A 20,093-nucleotide genomic window follows, 5' to 3' on the forward strand; every position below is an offset into this window, starting at 1 on the left:
TCCCCTGGCCCCAACTTCCAATCCGCCGGCGCGTCCTGCTGCTTTTCCTCCGAAGCACATCCTATGCCCACCCGTCTTGTCTGCTCCCCATCGCCACCACCTCGCTCCAAGCCATCCTTGTTTCCTTCCTGGACTACCGCAGTGGCTGCCACCCCTGCCCTCCCAACAACGCATTTTCCTCCCAACAGCCACAGCCATCGTCCTAGCGGGCAGCTCTGATCATCACGCCCCTGCTTCAAACCCTCCAAAACAACTCAGTGCTCTCGGGCTACTGTCCATGTTCCTCATCCTCACAAGGCCCCAGGTCACCTGGTTCCTGTCCACTGCCTTCACCTCACGCTGGATGGAGGCTCCTCACTTGCCAGGCACACCAGCCTTCTTTGTGTTCCTTGTCAACACTGCCTGAATGCTGTCCTCCTGTTCCCAAAGCCACGCCTTCTCGTTCCCAGCTCAGCCTACATGTCGCTGCCTCTGCAAGACCTTCCCATCCCCAATACCTGAAGTGGCCCTGCACTCTCTCCCTGCGCCGATTCCTTGGCCAACATGATCGCTTTACCTCTATCTCCCTCACCGGAGAGGCCAGCCATGCAGGCAGGGCCCTGGTCTGCCCCGCTCACCGCGGGCTCCCCAGCTCCAAGGACAGAGCCGGCACAGGGGAGCCGTGTCGCAGTGAGGGGGTAAGTGAAGAAGTCAATACAAACTCACTGCCTCACAAATGGAGCCCGTAATTTGGAAAGCCGCCAACAGGCAGAGTGGCAGGAACAGGTGACATCTATGGAGGGGAGGTGGCAGAGGGACAGAACCACTGCAGCTTGTTGGGGGAGAAGGCAACCTAACTGAATGGTGACCGTGACCATTACTGCCCTCAACTCAGGGCCTGCAGCAAAGCTGTGGGCCGCATGGGTGCAGGGAGCTCGACCTTCAGAGAGAGAGCCCACCCCTCGCCAGCACCCCCACCCACGCTGTGCTTCACCTGAAAACGGTCCTGCGACTCACCCTGAAGGAGGGGAGGGAAACAGTTTGAAAGTCACGAAAATATATTAAAACAGCCGTTGTCTTCGCTCTCAGCCCTGGCTTCCCCTCCCAGTGCCCTCTGCCCACCACCCGCCACCAACTTTCAGAGAAAAAGATGTCCAGGGCGGGAAAACAGAGGCGCCCGGCCGCAGCCCCGGGTCTGGGGAGGCCCCTCCAGCCTGGGAGTGGAGGCGCCTAACAGTCTCTACAGGCTCGACGCCACCGTCGACGAGGGGGCCGCTGGGACGCCAGAGGTGCAGGAGGGTCAGGCAGGACGCAGCGGACAGTCGGGCCTTGCCACGGGGACAGAAAACAGAAGAGAAATGAACAGAGTGAAGGGGGGGAGAGAGACTACAGCAATGGGGGAGGCACAGAGGAGTGAGGGAAGTCATGGGGTAGGAGGATAAGGGACCCCCCCAGGGTGACACCCACTCTGTGGGTGATGGGGGTCGGGGAGGCTGAGGAGCTGGGTTTGGGGCAGCAGACGCCGCTGAGAGGGAGGAAGGGGAAATATAGGAGAGAAAAGAGCACTTGGCACTCGGGAGAGGTAGAAATGTGGGTTCTGCCAAGGCCACAGAGAGGAGAAAACAGAGGACGTGAGAGAAGGAAAGTCCCAGAGTGGGCAAGGCCAGGCCACAACCAGGCCAGACTAGGGAACGTGGGTGAGTCCCCAGAATGCCGGGCCGGCTGGAATGGCTGAGGAGACAGCAGTGTCACCCAGGAGCTGGCAAGGGGGGAGACGGAACCAGGAGGCTGAGAGGGGCTGGAACAGACACCTGCAGGTTCTGCCGCCTGCACCCCGCCCCACACGTGGGCTAGAAGGTCCTGCGGCCCAGTCTTTTGAACACGCTCACAGTGCCCGTGTGGTCCATCTGGGCACCAAGGCCCTCGCTGGAGCTGCTCCCCCGGGGCCCCACCAGAGTCCTCTTAATGGTGATCTTGACCTCGGCTGAGGACTTACTCTTGGTGCTCGTGACCTGGCTGTCCTGGGCCTCGGGCACAAGGGCGGCCTTGCCCAGTCTCTGGATGATGCTGACTTTGGACAGGGACTCCGGTTTCCTCTCCGGCCCAGGGCGTGAGGAAAGCGCCAGGCGCCGCAGTGTCGGGGCAGTGGCCGTTGTCGCCGAGCTTGTGGCCTTGGCTTTGACAGTCAGTGCCGGCTGGGGACTGGCCTTGGCTGGGCCCCGTCCTAGCTTCTTCAGGACCCCAGCATACTGCAAGACAGAGCTGCTGCTGTCGTTGTCACTGTCCCAAGCCAGATCCTCGTCCATCTCCGGGGTGGCCCCCAGGCGACTAAAAACTCCTGTGGGCTGCAGAGGTCAGAGATAGAACAAGGAAGTCATTTAGTCACTCAACACACATTCATGAAGAGCTGCCTCCCCTGTGCCCGGCCCCCTGGGACTCACAGTGGGCAGAAATACCCATCAGTGGCACACTCAACAGTGGTGAGAGCCGTGATGGGGAAAGTCCCGGGGCCGGGGAGCCCAGAGGAAGCACCGAACCTTGCCTGGACACTCAGGGAAGCCCCCCTGGGACAGGGGACATCTGAGCTGATGCCTGAAAGTTCGGTGGAAGTGGGTCAGGCACAGAAGGAAGAGAAAGGGCGTGCCGTGCAGAGGGACGAGCACAAGCAAGGTCTATAGGTGGGCACGAATGGGAGGATTAATTTGGTCATTCACTTGACAAATATTTCCTGAGTCCCATCTCTGTACCAGGCCCTCAGCTGGGCAGTGCTGGGGACGCAGTGATGACCAAGACAGCCCCAGCCCTGCCCTCATGGGGCTCAGAGCCCAGTCGGGAGACAGGCTTGGCATCAGAAACGACACAGACAATTCTGTAAGAATGACAGTGATGCATTCTACAAAGGACAGCAGAGTGCTGGAGGGCAGGAAACACGGACGCTCGTCCCCTCTTGGAGTCCGGAGAACTTTCTCTGAGGCACCAACTCTGAAGCCAGGCCCTCCAGGATGAATCAGCAGAGAGGAGAGCACATTCCCTGAGGCAGGAATAATCATCCTATTTATTGAGCACTCACTGTGTGCCAAGCTCTTTACATGGCCGAATCTTTAAGGCACATGATCCTGCGTGTTATGATCATACTTATAAGATTCTAGAAAGGGAGAGAAAGCCAGAGTGGTTGTGCCCTGGCACGCGAGGGACTGAGAGGTAGGAAACACAGCTGGGGAGTCCACGTTTAAAGAGCGCTTCCCACGTGCCGGCACCATGCAGGCATCATCCCACTGTCCTTTGAGGTGGGCACCGTACAGATGAGGAAGCTGAGGTACAAAGAGCTTAAGTGACATGGCCAAGGCCACGCAGCCAGCCCCCAGTGGACTTCAGGGTGCCCCTAACCACATGCAGGAGTGCAGGCCATGGCGAGAGGAGCGGGCTTCATCGTGAGCACAGAGAAGAGCCTCTGAAGGGCCTTGAGCAGGGGAACAGGACGGGCGTTGCCATGGGGACAGGGGACTGCAGAGGGTTAAGGGCAACTGTGCAAGACAAGTTGGCAGCTATCGCCCTATCCAGACAGGGAGAGGTGGCAGGGGAGGTGGAGACAGACGGGATCATGAGATGGGTGACGGACAGGAATGGAGACCGTGGGCAGCCCTAACATGGGGGCCCAGGAGAGGGCCTGCTTTGGGGGAAGATGCTGAGGCCAGTCTGGGACATGGTGGGTGGGAGGCAGGATCCCTGCAGCTGGAAATCGGGAGAGAAGATAGGGCAGAAGACAGAAGCGAAGGCAGCCAGAGCAAAGAAGGGCGCTGAGGCTGGGAAGGTGGATGAGATGGCCACGTGAGGGGTGAGAAGGGAAGTGGCAGGAACGACACCCAGGCAACACAAGAATCTGCGAGCCCAGAGCCGCTCCCCCATTCCCAGCTCACCTTATTCCCTGTCGTCGTGTCTGCCTTGGTCTCTGCGCCGAGGCGGTCAAACACGGATGTCCTGTGGAGACCTGGAAGGGAAGTGAGACCGTCAGGCAGCGCCTGCTGAGCAGCCCCTGTGGGCCGGGCCCAGGCCGAGCACTGTACAGACACCACGGGCAGATGACACGGCCAGCCCAGACACCAGCCAGCTCTGGGACAGGCAGGACAGACTGCGCCGAGTCAGGTTTGGGTCTACGCTGTTGACTCACGTTGACCTGAGCCTGCCCGCACATGGCTGGTGTTGGATGTGGGAAAAATCAGCTAACATGACATGCACATCCCTCGCACCTCGGCACAAGCTCGCAAAATGTATGCGTGGGAAGAGTTCTCAATCCCTACTCGTCCCTTTCACTTCTTGGGGTCATGGCCTCCAGACCCCCTCCAGACTACCATCTGATGAATGGTAGTGAGTCCTCTCCCTACGTTATAACCTAAATGTCCATCAACTGGAGAATGTTTACTAAATCATATGAATACTACAGAAATAATAAACGACCATTAAAAAAAGAATGACGAAGGTCTACATGCACTAATGTCAAAAGATCTCAATAAAAAGTTACAGAACAATACTTACAGGATGATGCTTTTTGTGTTTAAAAAAGAAAAAAATGCCTACATATGTGTACATATGCATACACAGACGCTGGTCTGCAAAGGTTAACAATGGACGGGGGACATGGAGTGAGGGGAAAATGTTTTTACTGTATACGTTTCCGCATCATCTGAAAGTTTTCCCATGAGAATGCACAGAGACAGTCCCCATCTTACGATGGTTCAACATACGATTTTTGACTTTAGTGTGGTGCAAAAGCAATATGCATTCAGTAGAAACATACTTCAGATTCTGAATTTTGATCTGTCCTCAGGCTACTGACATGCACTGCAACACTCTCTCGTGCTCCCGGACGGCAGCAGCTCCCGCTCAGCCTCACGATCGTGAGGTAACTGTGTCGCCGGATGAACTTGGCTAATGTGAGTGTTCTGAGAACATTTAAGCTAGGCCTAGGCTAAGCTATGATGTTCAGTAGGTTAGGTGTATTAAATGCATTTTCGACTTACAATATTTTTAAGTTAAGATGGGCTTATTGAAACACAACCCCACTGTGAGTCAAGCAGCATGCTCTAAGCAATACTCTAAGACAATCCTACTAAAAGCACTGCCATCTCTGGACTACCAGCTACGAGCCTTAGCTTGGGACTGAATCCCAACTGTCTCCTCTGGCTCGTAACTGTGGTGCACACTTTGGGGCCCCTGCCCTTGGCCAGGCACGGTCACCCACTACAGGCAGGCCATCACTGAATCCCTGCCCTTGCTCCTCAGGGAAGAGGTCCTGAGAAGGCCACCTACACTAACTGCAGGATGACAGGGGATGTGGCCCCTTCTCTGCAGCCACTATGGCTGTCCCCTTGGCCCAAGGCCCCGTGGATCCCCTGTTAGAGCCTGCTCCCCAGCCATCGCCTGTAGGGCGTGACCAACCCCGTGCAATGCAGTAAAGGGAAACAGTCTCCACACAGAAGTGTGCCTTTCACGAGCCGGTACCTTTCGCTGCCTGCTGCTGCTCCAGGATCTTGCGGGTCCTGGGAGTGGTGCCTTTGGGCATGTTGATGATGTATTTCCCCTCCATCTCAGCAGTGACCCGGCGCCGCTTCGTGGGAACAGCCAGGCTCTCCTCCTCCCGGCGGGCTAGTGCTGCTAGGGGAGGAAGGCAGGGGTTCAGCACTCTCTGAGATGGAATTTTCTCCTGGGGTAGGGGCTGGACACCAGGCAAAGGGCACACAGGTGCCCTTTAATGCATTCACATGTCTGCAATCCCTTTTCTTCCCAACCACCCACATCACCACTGACTGAACCACTGAGACACTCAGGTCTGGGCAACATGAGGTTGCAGAAGGCACTCAGAATCCCCAGACTGTGGCGGGCCTCCCAGGCTCTCTTTGGCTCTGTCCCTGTCCCAAGCAAGCTCACAGCCCAGCCCAGCCCAAATCCCCTCAGATGGAGAACCTACAGAGTGAGTGGTGGAAAGTTCTAGAGCTCCAACTAGGTAGCACTTTCATGGCTATGCTCATTTTTTAACAAGTAATCGAGCTGTATACTTAGAAGCTGTGCACCATGCATAAATAAATGTTACCTCAATTTTTTAAAAAAGGAACCCCTCAAATGTGTCGAGGGGTAAAAGAACCAGTCGTTCCTGGGCTCACCATCTTTTCAATCCTTATAAACTCATTTTAACTTTCTTGTTCTTGGCACACGAATCAAAGGCCAGAGGGGTAAAGAACTTCCAACCACATAAGACAAAGGGGAGACCTCACAATGGAGGTGGTTGGGGCATGACGGGAGGGGGCATCAGAGACATGAAGCTCCCTGGGCCTCAGTTTCCACATGTGCCTAAGGACACCGTAAGATTGCTGCTGTGGGGCTGGACCCAACAAAGGCAGGAGAGTGTGGAAGGCAGAAGGAGGGCTTGGAAGCCCAAAGGCTGGAGTCCCATTCCCAGCTTTCAAGAGTGCTCCAGGCAAAGGGAACACGAGGGACAAAGGCCCCACGGTGGGGAGGAGGACAGAGGGGAGCTGAGCCTGCCAGCAAGAGGGAGGTGCGAGAGATGAGTCCACATTGCGCAGGGCCCTATAAGGCCATGAGGGGAAGACTGGACTTTCTTAATGGAATAATGGGGAGCCCTGGAGAGTTATAGTTCAAGGCTGTGATAGGATCAGACCGAAGGTCTTACAGGATCCTTTGGCTGCTAAGATGAGGCAGTAGGTTCTTTACCTTTGACCCCAGGCATTGAGCACAGGGCCGGGAGCCAGTGAGGGGCTCAGGGAACACCTGTTAAAAGACTGCACCACCGAGAACTGCAATGCACGTGTGTTCCAACACATCATCTCAAGCGCTTCCAACCTTCCTCTCAGGTAGGGTATCACCACCCCCCCGCTACACAGGCGTGGAAAGTGAGGCCCACAGAGTGCAGCGACTTGACCAAGTTCACAGAAGTGATTCAAACTCTTTGTATACTCTGCGGCCTGCAGAGCACCTTACAAAGTTGGGAGCAGGACCCCCAAATGCCTTCTGCCAACCCATATTCACCTCCAGCTCTTCCCACCTCCTGCCCAAGTCCCCTCACCTGCGGCCTTGGCACTCTTTGCTGCCATCTTATTGGACACAGTGACTGAGATCTTGGACGTGCTGGTGTCTGGCCGCCTGGGGGGAGTGCCAGGTGGGGAGTCTCGGTTCAGGCTGTTGGTGATCATTCGGGAGGCGGCTGTGGGAAGGAAAGCAAAGCCCGTTTGGGTGGGGTCCTGGGAGGCAGGCCTGAATCAGCAGTCTCAGGGCTAGGACGGAGAAGGCCAGCCTTAGGACTGAATGAGGAAGGGTCAGCTGGTGTCACCCCTGTGGCTGTACTGTCCTCATGATGGGGATGCTTGAGGTGGGGTAGGCTTCTGTCCCTGTGAGAGCCTTCATTCAAATACTCTACCTGGCCAAGTGTAATACAATCAAGATTTTTTGCTATAAAAGGCAAGCTGTTGGCCAGGCGTGGTAGTTCATGCCTATAATCCTAGCACTTTGCGGGGCTTAGATGGGAGGATGACTTGTTGAGCCAGCCTGAGCAATAGCAAGACTTAGTCTCTATAAAAAATTTAAAAATTAGCCAGGCATGGTGGCACACGCCTATAGTCCCAGCTACTCGGGAGGCTGAGGCAGGAGATCAAGTGAGTCCAGGAGTTTGAGGCTGTAGTGAGCTATGATGCCAGTGAACTCTAGTCTGAGCAACAGAGCAAGACCCTGTCAATCAATCAATCAATCAATAGCACGCAGTTGAGAGGGCCATGCCTCTTGTACTGTACCCAGAGGGAAGTGTATTGCTTCAAAGAAGTCAGATATATGATGTTTTATCATCCTGACAGGTAACCACCATTTGGGGCTAAACAATCAACTTAATCTTTGCTCTACTGAATTTGAGTTGCCATCAGGACGTCACAGTACAAAGAACTGCTCTCTTTCCCCCTTCCCAACAGATCACACATGTACAACGTTACAAAGTATATTATCAGGAATGTTGTTTTTCGAGCATTCTTCCCCACCCGGGACTATAGGTGTGCATCACCACACCCGGCTAATTTTTTTTTTTTTTTTAATTTTTTGTAGAGACAGGGTCTCACTATGTTGCCCAGGCTGGTCTTGAACTGCTGGCATCAAGTGATCCTTCCAACTGGGCCTCCCAGAGTGCTAGGATTACAAGCGTGAGGCACCACGCCCGGCCCCCTTCTCTTCTTAACTACCCACTTTCCTCACTAGTTTTCTATGTATGTGTTTATTTATTTATTTATTTTGAGACAGGGTCTTGTTCTGTTGCCCAGGCTAGTGTGCAGTGGCATCATCATAGCTCACTGAAGCATCCAACTCCCGGGCTCAAGTGATCCTCCTGCCTCAGCCTCCTGAGTAGCTGGGACTACAAGTGCGTGCCACCATGCCTGGCTAGTTTTTTTATTTTTTTGTAGAGACGGGATCTTGCTACTGCCCAGGCCAGTTGTGTGTGTGTATTTTAATTTTTTAAACTTCTTTAAAACTATTAAAGACATTCAGAAGGGTATGAAAATTTAATTTACAGAGATTTAAAAGGCTGGCAAACTAATCTGTGCTATTAGAAATCAGGGTAGTGGGTACTTGGAGAGAGGGTCGTGACTGGGCGAAGGCGAGAGGGGGATTCTGAGAGGCTGGTCATGTTTCTGTTTCTGGATTTAGATGCTGGCTGCAAGGATGTCCCGTTTGTGAAGGTCGTTCAGCTGTACGTTATGATTGAATCCTTTGCTGTATGTATGTTGTCAAGGACTGTTGCAGAAATGAACCCTAATTTTTTCAGCCTCCCTGCATCCACACCTTTGGGTAGGCCCTGTTCACACTGACTCCGGGCTTAGCCATGTGACTTGCTTTGGCCAACGGTACAAAAGCAAATGTTACGCAAGCAGGGGCTTAAGAGGTGCTTCGCGCATCAGGGCCTGCCCTTGCCCTCTTATGCTGCTTTTGGGAACTCCACAACCGCCACTGCGAGAACAAGCCCAGGCTAGCCTGCTGGATAATGACAGACACGTAGCCAAGTCACCTCTGTCAGTCCAGATGACATCAAGCCAACCATGAGATGCGAATGAGGCCATCAACCCAGCCTCAACTTAGCTGCCAGGTGACTACTGAGATCAGCTGAGCTGGCCCAGAGCAAAACTGACCAGCCAACCAATCAGATCATGAGAAATAAAGGGTTGTGTTTTAAACCCCAGCTTCAGGGTGGCTTGTCAAGCGGCAAAGGCTAACTAATATGTATGTTAAATTTTAAAAGTTTATTTTGAAAAAAGGTATCATACTGCTTGAAAAAAGCCAAAGTACTATTCTTCACAGATTCCATATTTGCCAATTTGCCTGCTCACTAAAATGTATTTTTCACCCCAAAATCAATACAGGCAGTGATTTCAGTCATTTACAGACATGCACAGGGGAAAATTTGAGTCACCCAACACACATGTTCCCAACTGAGGTCAAATAAGGCACTGCTGCCTTCTTGGTGTAGCCCCCATACTGTAAGCAAGTATCCTTTTCCTGGGATATTTAATGCCACACATGTGAATGTTTTTCACATTTTTATGCCTTTTGTTGACGATTTTGTTGTTTAAAATGGCCCCCAAGCACAGTGTCGAAGTGCTGTGAAAGAAAGCTACGTGCAAGAAAGGTATGATGTGCCTTAAGGAAAAAATATTCATGTTAGATAAGCCTTGTCCAGTGCTGAGCTCTAATGTTGTTGGCTGTTGGGTTCCATGATAATGAATCAATGGTATATGCTAAATAAGCTTTCTTTAAAAGGAAACACACATAAAATAAGGTTAGGTATTTGACTGTGACTGGAGGCTTGCTAAAACCTAGTACTCTATTTCCCCTAGGAGCAATGGTTCAGTATTTCCTAATTCAGTGCATGTGGTGACTTTATAGAACATAACTACATGAGTGAGAACGGACTGTGTGTATAGCCACTCACTACCCGGTTTATTTTTTTCCCTAAGAGAAAAGGGCCTCAGATGGCTTTGTTTCCACCTCTGCAGACTACAGGACAGAGAGGACGACCGAGTGTGTCCCCGTCACTGATGGAGTGTAAGAAGGAAGGAAAGGGGACCTGAATAGATGAGACTCACCGCTAGAGGTGCCACGGCGAATCTCGCCTGGGAGGGGGCTGGGGCTGCAGGGCACTGACTCGGTGGCAGCTTTGCACATGTCCTGTAAAAAAATAGGCACCTGGGTTACCACAGCAGAACTGGGGACTCAGAGATCTGAACAGTACCAGGAGGGTCAAAACCCAACTGCTAGAGAAGATTTTAAACCACTTCACTCCCGACCATGAGAAGGCATCAGACACACCTAAACTGAGGGGCATTCTACAAAATATCTGACCAATATTCTTCAAAACTATGAAGGTCGTGCTCGCTTCGGCAGCACATATACTAAAATTGGAACGATACAGAGAAGATTAGCATGGCCCCTGCGCAAGGATGACACGCAAATTCGTGAAGCGTTCCATATAAAAAAAAAAAAAATAAAAAAAAAAAAAAAATAACAAAACTATGAAGGTCATCAAAAACAAGGAAAGACTATGAAACTGTCACATATCAAAAGAGACTAAGGACTTATGATAAGTAAATGCCATGTGGTATCCTGGACTGGATCTGAGAACAGATCATGGCTGGAAAAACTGATGAAATGCATATTGTCTACACTTTAGTCAGCAGTACTGTCCTGACCTTAACTTCTTAGTTTTGACCAACATTCCACGGCCATGAGAAATATTAACAGGGGGAGCTTCGTGAAGGAAATACGGAAACTTTCTATACTACTGTTGGAACTTTTCTATCGTCCCCAAATTATTCCCAAATTTAAAAGTTTAAAAGAAAAAACAATGTTTTGCTCAGTGACCTTCTCCATGACAACTGAGAGAATGTCCCTAGCTTGAGAAAGCCCTCACTGTGGGGTCCCGTCCTAGATGATAGAGAGATGAAGGTCTGTCGTGAAACGGAGGAAGCCACCAAAAGTGACGCGAATACCCACAGCAGCCACCGCCTGCTAACGTGGAATGCTTGAGAGCACAGCTCCGGAGTAAGTTTCCTTCCCGGTCAAGTGCAATGAGGAGGGAATGAGCTCGCGTGGGTAAGGGATGGCGACAGTGCCTGGCCGGCCACAGCAAGTGCTGGGTGAGTGTTGGCTCCTGTAACTTAAGGAGCACTTCACCCCAGGCCTGGCACACAGGGCTCTCATACACCGTCTGGTAGATGGCCACAGCACCCTATACAGCAGGGGGTGTGAAAAGCCCATTTCAAAGAAACCCAGGAAGGTGGGTCACTGTAAGTGGAGGGGCCAAGACTGCAATGGCCAGACTGTCAGTCAAGTCACCACCCTCTGGGTCCCACATAGGAAGCTCCTGTCCTCGGGACAGAGAGGGTCCTGGGGATGATAATTATCATGAGGAAGATAAGAAGCAGCAATAATAGTAATTACAGACAGTCTTTACTACGGCCCTGCTACAGGATGTTTACATTGTGCTAGGACTTTATTTAGCTTATTATTCACAATGATCCTTCAAGATAAGTTTGCCTCTGCTTTTTACAGATGGAGAAAGTAAGGCTCAGAGAAGGTAGGCAACGTGCCCAATGTCACACAGCAGATGGGTGAACCAGCCCTGGAACCCAAGTCAGCCTGCCTTTGCTGCCAGGCCATCTGCTGGCTCTGCACGTGCCCCTCCACCCCGACACTAAACCCAGGGACAGAGGGGCTGGGCAGGGCACCCCACCTGGCGGTGCACCACCTTGGCGTGCTTGAGAATGGCAATGATGTCGCCCACCACGGTCACTCCCAGCTCATTCATGATTTCCTTGTTGAGATCCAGCAGCATGCTCTTCTGAATCCTGCAGGGGAGGGTCAGTGGTGAGGCCCCAAGCGGGCCAGAGTGAGGGGCCAGCCAGCTCCCCGCCTCCCTCACCCCAAGTTCAGCCCTGTCCCCTCAGCCACCTCACCTATTATCCACAAACATCACGGCGTAATTGACAGCAGGTCCTGGAGGAATGCCGGCTTCCTTAAAGAACTGGATCCACTCTGAAGTAGCTGGGGGATTGGACGGGGCTCATTATTCACGTTTTTCTCTTTAGAGACAGCGGCAGCAAAACCACAGTCACAATGGCTCCCACCCACAGGTCAAATGCTCGTCACTGCGGAGCCCTGTGCTGAGTGCTTCACACACAAGATGGAACTAAGCCCTCCTGACCCTGTGAGTTAAGCAGTATCAAAACTTCTCCAATTTGCCAATGAGGAAACTGAAGCAAGGAGAAGCTGGGCAACTCACTCCAGGCTACGGTGTTCACGAGAGGCAGAGCTTCCAAACCCTTAACCCCATTAGCCAGGCAGCTCTGCCCATACACACCTCTGCCCTGCGTGACTCTAAGCATTTATTACACACGCATGCCCAGTGACTGATTTAGGGGAACTGGACTCTGGGTTCTCTGCCCCGGCCCCCCTCAGCCAGCCAGCACAGAGGATGACAGGATCCACAGGTAGCTGGAAAGAAGGGTCACAGAGCTAGTCCACAAGCCTCAGCAAGCCCCCTCCCCACCACAGGAGCAGCCCTGCTTCAGAGAGAGACATGGAAGTGACTACCACAGGCTTTGGAGCGTGGGTTCGAATCCTGGCTCTGCCATTTCCTGGCTGGCGGACTTTGGACAACTTAACTCTCAGTGTTTTGGTTTCCTCATCTGTAAATTTGGGATACTATATTTAACAAGTATTTACTGGGCACTTGGCCCAGGAAAGGTACTGTTCTAGGCACTGGGGACACCACAGGGCACAAGAGGAAGTCCTTGCCCTGATAGTGCTGACATTTTAGTGATTACGGCACCATTGTCCTTGGGTCACTGTGCAGACTCAATGATGAAGTCCACATAAAGGGCTTTAAATGGTGGTTGGCACCGAAGACATCCTCAACCAATGGCAACTGTTATTATTATTACTATAACTACCACCACTGAACATAGAGCCAAGGCCAGGACTAGGCAGACCCCACCCATAAACTTTATTCCTTCTAAACTTCTTTTTTGGCCTCTTAGGTGTAACCTCCAGCTAACCTTGACCTGTCAGACCAGGTGGTAGAAAAGATCATTGATTCCAAGTAAAACGTGTTTTTCTCACATTTTCATATCTCAGAAACTGTTACAGGATCCACCTCCTGACTGATGGTGCATCATGGTTTAATTAACAACTTTTTATTCTTTCTCATGGTATATAACAGTACATCTAACAATCCATGCCATTTTAGATTAGAAGAAATCTGTTATTACTTCACCCATTTTGCTTTTAAGACAACTGAGGCTCAGAGCAGAGAAACAGACACTCTGGGTCAGATGTGGGTGGCAGTGTGGGGCACAGGCAAAGGCCGTGAGCCACGTCTCTCCCAAGGAGGCCCCTGCCCAGTTAGCCATGCAAAGGCCTGTCTCCCAGGGCGCTGACTGGTCAAGCCCTCGGGGACTGAGGCTGGCAAAGAGCTCATGCCCTTAGGACTTCCTCCCCTAGCCCAGAGGAAAGGGGCGCCATTTTCCTATGTCGCATGGGCACTATCCACCTGCCAAGCCACAGAGCCCTGGGTTCCATTAGCCAAAAGCAGGCACCTTTGTCTAAGTATCAAAAAGCACCACAGAATGATTCCATTTATATAAAATGTCCAGAACAGGCAGATCTGGAAAGGTCTAAAATAGATTAGTGGTTGTTAGGGGTTGGGGGAGACATGGGGAATGACTGCTAATTGGTATGGGGTTTTTAGAGGGAGTGATGAAAATATTTTGAGATTGATTGTAATGATGGTTGCACAACTCTATGAATAGAGAATATAAAAACTATTGAACTGCATACTGTAAATAGGTAGAATGTATGATACATGAATTATATCTCAATTAAGCTATTATTAAGGGGAGAAAATATGCTGGGGGTAGCTTTCTTCCTGAGACAAAGCCTGTGATTTTAACCACAAATTACCAAAACCCAGTGTCCCAAGAACTGCAAAAGTCCCTTTCAGCGCACACCATCATTAATTGCATTACTTAGAAGGAAAATACCAGGCTAAGTCAACTGCCACCAGCTGTAAGACGTACCACCACTTCAGAGATGTTAAGTTGTGTAATAATCTGTCTTGGAATTGATGAGTTGTGGCTTGCTGCACATACCAGGAGACATGTACAAGAAGATTCATAGTAGCTTGTCTACAATAGCTACAACCCAGAAACAATTTACTATCCATTGATGGTAGCACTGACAAACAAATGGTGGCCACTCTTATGGTGAAATACTATATAGCAGTGAAAAGAAAGTATAGCTACGCATGGCAACATAGATGACCCTCAGATACTATGTTGAGCAAAGGAAGCCAGACACAAAAGAACACATAGCAAGGTTTCATTCATGTAAGTTCAAAACCAAAGTCTGTAGAATAGGAATGTTTCCATTGGTGATACCGCTACAAAGAAAAGTAAGGAAAGATGTTCACAAAAGATAAGAGAGTAGTTTATTCCACCTGGAAGAGGGAGGGGATGTGATTGGGGTAGGACCCTCAGCAGGCTGTCAGTATTCTATTTCTTGACCTGGATGGGTAGAGGAGGTTTTGTTTTCTTCCATCTTTTTGTTGAACTATAACATATAGGCAACAAAGTACACAAGTTGATACATTTTCCTAAACCAAACATACCTACATAACCAGCACCCAGATCAAGAAATAAAACATTCCTAACACCCCAGAGTTTCCCTCCATTCCCCTTGGGGTCACTACGCCCCCCTTCTAACAGAATAGATTGGTTTTGCCTGACTCTGTGCTTTCTATAAAGGGAATCATAAAGGATATACTCAAATGTTTCCTTTTTAATTGCTCTTAAAACCATGCAATTATGTTTTTATGGATCTTTCTATATGTACAATAAATCTCAAAATTTTTCAACAGCACCAACGAATCCCCGTGCTTTGGCAATCCCAAAATACAGAGTTTAAAGAGCACATGGTGATAAGGCTGATGATTGTAACAGTTAACACCTGTTGAGAACTATGCCTAAGATTTTTACATGCAATAATCTCCTGAATTCCAGGATGTAGGGAGTATTGTCATCACCATTTAACAGGTGAGAAAACCAAGGCTCTGACAGGCCACAGAGAGACCTGTGGACTTCATAATTCAAGTTCTTCATGGCTAAACTACACTCAGGAGCAGAGACAGAGCGAGGAAGCAGGCCTCAGCCCCGCCCCCACGTTCCTCAGAGTACAGCTGTTCCTGCCAGTGACCTGGCCCTCCCTCCGCCACCCTGTCTTCCCCCACCAAGTCCATACCTCAAAAAAAAAACGGCAGTAAGGAGGGGAGGCCCTGGAGAGAAGACAACAGACTCACCCATAGTCACTGAGACCATTGTCTCCTTGGCCCTGATGCTGCTCCCTGGAGCCTGGAAGAGAGAAAGAGGAGAGAGGGCCCATGAGTCGCCACCGGCTATGAGCGTATGTCCCTCTCCCGGTGCCTGTCTGTCTGCCTGCCAGGGAGCGTTCCTGGGCTGGGGGCTCATTGCCCAGGAATAGCCTGGAGCAGCTGGCAGGAAGTCAGCCTGAGACAGAGCTGCCACCACAACTATCATTTGTGCCTGGGACAAGGCCCAGGGACAGCAAATGTCCACAGCTCCATTCCCACACAGCCCAGAAGGTCAGCTGGAATAGGAGTGGGACAGAAAAAAGGCACCCCCTACCTAAGACCCATTCATTCATCCCTCCAAACACTCTGTACTGAGAATCTACTATGTGTGAGGCACTTAAAAATTGTGAGGTGAACTTAGCCTTTAGCTGGGGTCAGGGGACTGGGGAGACGGAGAGTAAACAAGCAAAACAGTTACCAATGTAGTGTGTTAGGACGCCTTTGGTGTCATGGCGAAAACATACAGGGCCTGGGAACGGAAGGGTTGCAATTTTCAATACGGTGATCAGCAAAGACCTAAAGTGACATTTAGAGACCCAAAGGAAGGGAAGGAATGAGCCATGTGGTTTTACAGAGGAAGAGTGTCCCAGGAGAAGGTACAAGTCCAGTGCCCTGAGTCAGCTCATCTGGCATGTCTGAGGGACAGCAAGGAGCCGGTGTGGTGGTGGAGTAAGCACGGAGGAGACCGGTCAGGGAGCTGGGGCACCGGATCACAAGGGGCCCCAGAGAAGAAACAAAAAACCAATTTTCACTTAGAAAAGATTCGCAGGTGGTAGAAGGTGGTGTTAAAGACCTATCAGCACCAATGGAGACTGTCTCCATTAACAGCAGCTTGACGGGAACTAAAGGAAGTAATTCTCACATGCTGGTTCAATGCTATGCGACTCTAGGACCACTCGGCCACACTGCCTGGCCCAAACTTCCTTCCCACTTAGCCCTCCTGCTCTCCCTGGCACAGCTCCTCTCCTCTATCTCCTCTGCCCACTCCCCTCACTCTGCTCCTTCCTTCCCACCCCGGCCCCCAATCCTGACCCCTCTCCCTCACCCCTCCTCCGCCCCCTCCAAGGGGTGCAGAAGGCCCTGGGCCCCAGCACCTGTTTACCACCCCATACAATCTGCCCCACCCCACCCCACACCCAATGTAATGGTGTAACAGCCTGGTCAAGAGTAAGAACTCTGGAACCAGACTACAGGTTCAAATCCAGCTCTACAACTTACTAGCTGTGTGGCCTTGGCAAGTTACTTCATCAGGCAAGCCTTGGTGTCCCCATCTGTGAATTGGGATGGTACAAACATTACCTACCTCAGAGGACTGCTGTGAGGGCTAGATGAGTTTCTATGGATACAGGCCCCTGAGACATCTTCCCACCCCAGCCCTCCCTCCCCGCCCAGGTGCTTTGTCTGCCTCCCAGTTTTTACACAGGATGTCACCTGTGCCTGGAATGCCTAACTCCTCCTGTCCTCCTGGCAAGCTCTCCTTCCCTCTGCTTGGTTGCCATCGCTTTGTGAAGCTTTCCCTAAGTCCCCACGTGCAAAACTCTCTCCTCTACCCTCAGCTAGGGTTCACCTTGCCCATCTCTGCCTTCTGCTCAATCTCTTGTTGATGAACATGACCACAGACATGGCTCCACCCTGCACTTGACACTCTTAGATCCACTTTCCCTTCCAGATTTTACCACTGAACAAAGACAACACAACAGGCATCTCTCAAAGCGCAGGGCATGGAGAGGTCTCAAGTCAGAGAGAACAACATCTCACATACCAAGCACTGACTGTGCACTGGGACCAGGGCCAAGCATCATGCTGATGCCTCACGACAGCCTCACGAGTGACGGCTATTGTTAGCCTCATTTTAATAGATGAAAAAACCAACTCGCTGAGGTGCAGTCACTTGCCAAATGCCATGTCTAGCAACCGACCTTACTGGGATTCAAAAACGAGTTCTCCCTGATTCCAATGCCCATGTAGTCATTCCTGTTGAGTGTTTACTAAGTGCCAAGAGCAACCACCCTAGGAAAAAAGTAAAAATGAGTCCCATGTTACAGGTGAGAGTGGCAAGACTAAGGTTGTACAGCAAGTAATGGCAGGGCCAGGACTTGAACCCAAGTCAGCCCATTAGCGATGGTTAATGCTCATCAGGGGATTACAAGCCAGGCACCCTGGTCTGTCTTTGCAAAGTCCCGTTAATGCTCACCAGAATCCTGTAAGTATCGGTATTCTCCCCCTATTACTGCAGAATTCCCTGTTGAACTCAGTTTCCTCTCTCCACAATCTTAAAAGCACTGACTTTCTGAATAATGAAAATTGTAACAATAATAGTCATTTAAAAAATGACAGTTCCCCAGACTCGAGTAATTACCCTGTACCAGACTCTGTGTACTAAGCTCTTAGAAGACTTAGATCCAAATCCCAATTTTATCACTTCCTAATCCTGACTCTGGACAAATGGCTTAACCTTGCTGACCTCACTGTACAACAAGAATGATAAGAGTACCTAATAAAGTTGTAATAGAGATTAAATGAGTTAGTAAACTCAAAGCCCTTAGAACAATGCTCCTGCATTAAACAAAACAAATAAACCTTCATTGAGGGACAGGGTGGGACAGTCGATGACCTAGTGTGATTCGTATGCAGTTTAAGTTGGGAACCGAGTATGAGACAACTTGATGGGGTCCATAGGCTCTGACAACATGGAATCACATAGTACAAGTTATTCTCTCTTCAATTCTCTTTCCATTTCTGTCTATAATTTAATAGACTGTTCTGTTTCCATTGCATTTTAGGTTAAGTTTTCCTTCCTCTTACAGCCAGCAATGTTAGTTTTCCATTAAGATAGCAATGCAAATTTTCCTTCTCAGATTAATTGACTGGAGGAAAATGTACCAGTTGTTTTCAAGAAAAAGAAAAATGTAATACTACAGGACTCGGCCAAACTGGCCAAATAGTAAGTGGCAGAATGTCGATTTTTCCCAGCTCTGGTTCTAACTTTTTCCTAGTGCTGTCTCTGAGCTTCCTCCTGAAACCATCCTCATGATATTAATTCAAAGCAAGTTGCTGGGATTTTAACAAGGACATAAATCTTGAAGAAACACAGCTAAACATTAACTCGCTTTTGCCCCAGAGCCCACTCCCTTCTGTTTACTGCTTAAGATTCAATAGCCATTTGTCACAAAGTCCTATAACTTCCCTTAATCGCTCTTATAGATAAGATCTCCAATCTAAGACTGTTTTTAAGATATTTTCTAGACCCTGCATTCCAATGGGACAGGTGGACCTGTGACCCCTGCCAAGGAACTGACTCAGTGCAGTAATGCAGTTCTTACATCCCTATAATTTTACACACACCCTCGCCTAGCCAATTAATTATGCCAATTCCCTAGCCCCCTGCCCACCAAAATTCTCTTGTAAAATTCAGTCCAGGCCAGGCACAGTGGCTCATTCCTGTGACCCCAGCACTTTGGGAGGCTGAGACTGAAGGATGGCTGCAGGCCAGGAGTTTGAGACCAGCTTGGGCAACACAGTGAGACCCTGTCTCTACAAAAAAATTTAAAATTAGCCAGGCATGGTGGTGCGCACCTGTAGCCTCAGCTACTCGGGAGGCTCAGGCAAGAGGATTGCTTGAGCTCAGGAGTTTGAGGTTGCATCTGAGGTTGCAGTGAGCTACAATGCCACTGCACTATAGCCTGGGCAACAGAGTGAGACTCTGTCTCAAAAAAAAAAAACCAAAAAACACAAAAAAAAAACCCAGCGCAGAACTCCTTGGGGAGATGGATTTGAGGGGTTCCTCCCATCTCTTCATTTGGCTCCCCAATGTTTATTAAACTCTTTCTCTGCTGCAACCCCTGCTGTCTCCGTGTATTGGTCTGATTACCGCACAGCAGGCAAAAGAACCTGTGGTCCCGTAACATTCCTTCCTGCTATTTCCTGGGAATTCCCAGCTACACCAATGATTTTCAGAATCATTATCATTACAGTCCCAATCTATGAGCTCTTACTGTGCCAGGCCTTGAGCTAAAAGCTTTAAACATGTTTCATTATAATCCTCAAAACGACCCTATGATATTGGAACTAATTAGTCCACATTGTATAGATGAGAAACATGAGGTTCAGGGAAGGGAAGGCAGAGACCCACTGCCACACAGGGAGCTGGGACTTGAACCGAAATCCGTTGGCCTCCAAGCCCAACAATTTTTCACACCAAGCTCAAGCATCAATACTAACAATAATAGTACAGCAACGAAGGGAGCACTATGTGCAGGCGCGGAGCTAGGGATTCTGACGTGCACGAACTGACTTCTCACTCCAACCCATAAAACGGGTGCTACAGTGGGATTCTGACCCCCATTCTACAGAGGAGGAAACTGAGGCTCAGAGAAACAAATCGTCTGTCCACAGCTGCACAGCGGAGCCCGGACTGTAACTCCAGAGCCCCGGACGCCATCCATCCCCACCGCATTCGGCCCAGTCCCGCCACCCCGGGCCCGTGCCTCACCTGGCCCACCGGGCCCGCGCCCACTCGCGCCGCCCGCCCTCCCTCCCGACGGCGCCAACTGTCAGACACTCCTCCCTCCTCCCCGGCTGCCCTCCCCGGAAGCGCCGCCCTCCCCGCCGGAAGCCGGGCTGACGCGGCCGCTCTAGCCAGCCC

At 50.6% G+C, this 20,093-nt stretch overlaps 1 protein-coding gene and 1 non-coding gene across 2 annotated transcripts; one reads left to right on the plus strand and one right to left on the minus strand.

The window, feature by feature from the left end:
* Window positions 1-1,397: 1,397 nt before the first annotated feature.
* On the minus strand, window positions 1,398-19,998 carry C24H19orf47 (chromosome 24 C19orf47 homolog). Its single transcript, XM_069457677.1, has 9 exons — window positions 19,941-19,998; window positions 15,377-15,428; window positions 11,979-12,066; window positions 11,756-11,870; window positions 10,113-10,191; window positions 7,058-7,195; window positions 5,479-5,631; window positions 3,897-3,967; window positions 1,398-2,324 (listed from the first exon to the last, which is right to left on the minus strand). Exons 2-9 carry the CDS (start codon window positions 15,393-15,395, stop codon window positions 1,830-1,832), a joined length of 1,158 nt encoding a protein of 385 aa, XP_069313778.1. The 5' UTR covers window positions 15,396-15,428; window positions 19,941-19,998; the 3' UTR covers window positions 1,398-1,829.
* Window positions 10,392-10,498, plus strand: LOC138375235 (U6 spliceosomal RNA). The gene has a single exon (XR_011231478.1). It is a non-coding gene; the product is annotated as a U6 spliceosomal RNA (small nuclear RNA).
* Window positions 19,999-20,093: the final 95 nt, after the last annotated feature.

The sequence above is a fragment of the Eulemur rufifrons genome, chromosome 24 (genome assembly GCF_041146395.1).
Source record: "Eulemur rufifrons isolate Redbay chromosome 24, OSU_ERuf_1, whole genome shotgun sequence".
NCBI classification, from domain to species: domain Eukaryota; kingdom Metazoa; phylum Chordata; class Mammalia; order Primates; family Lemuridae; genus Eulemur; species Eulemur rufifrons.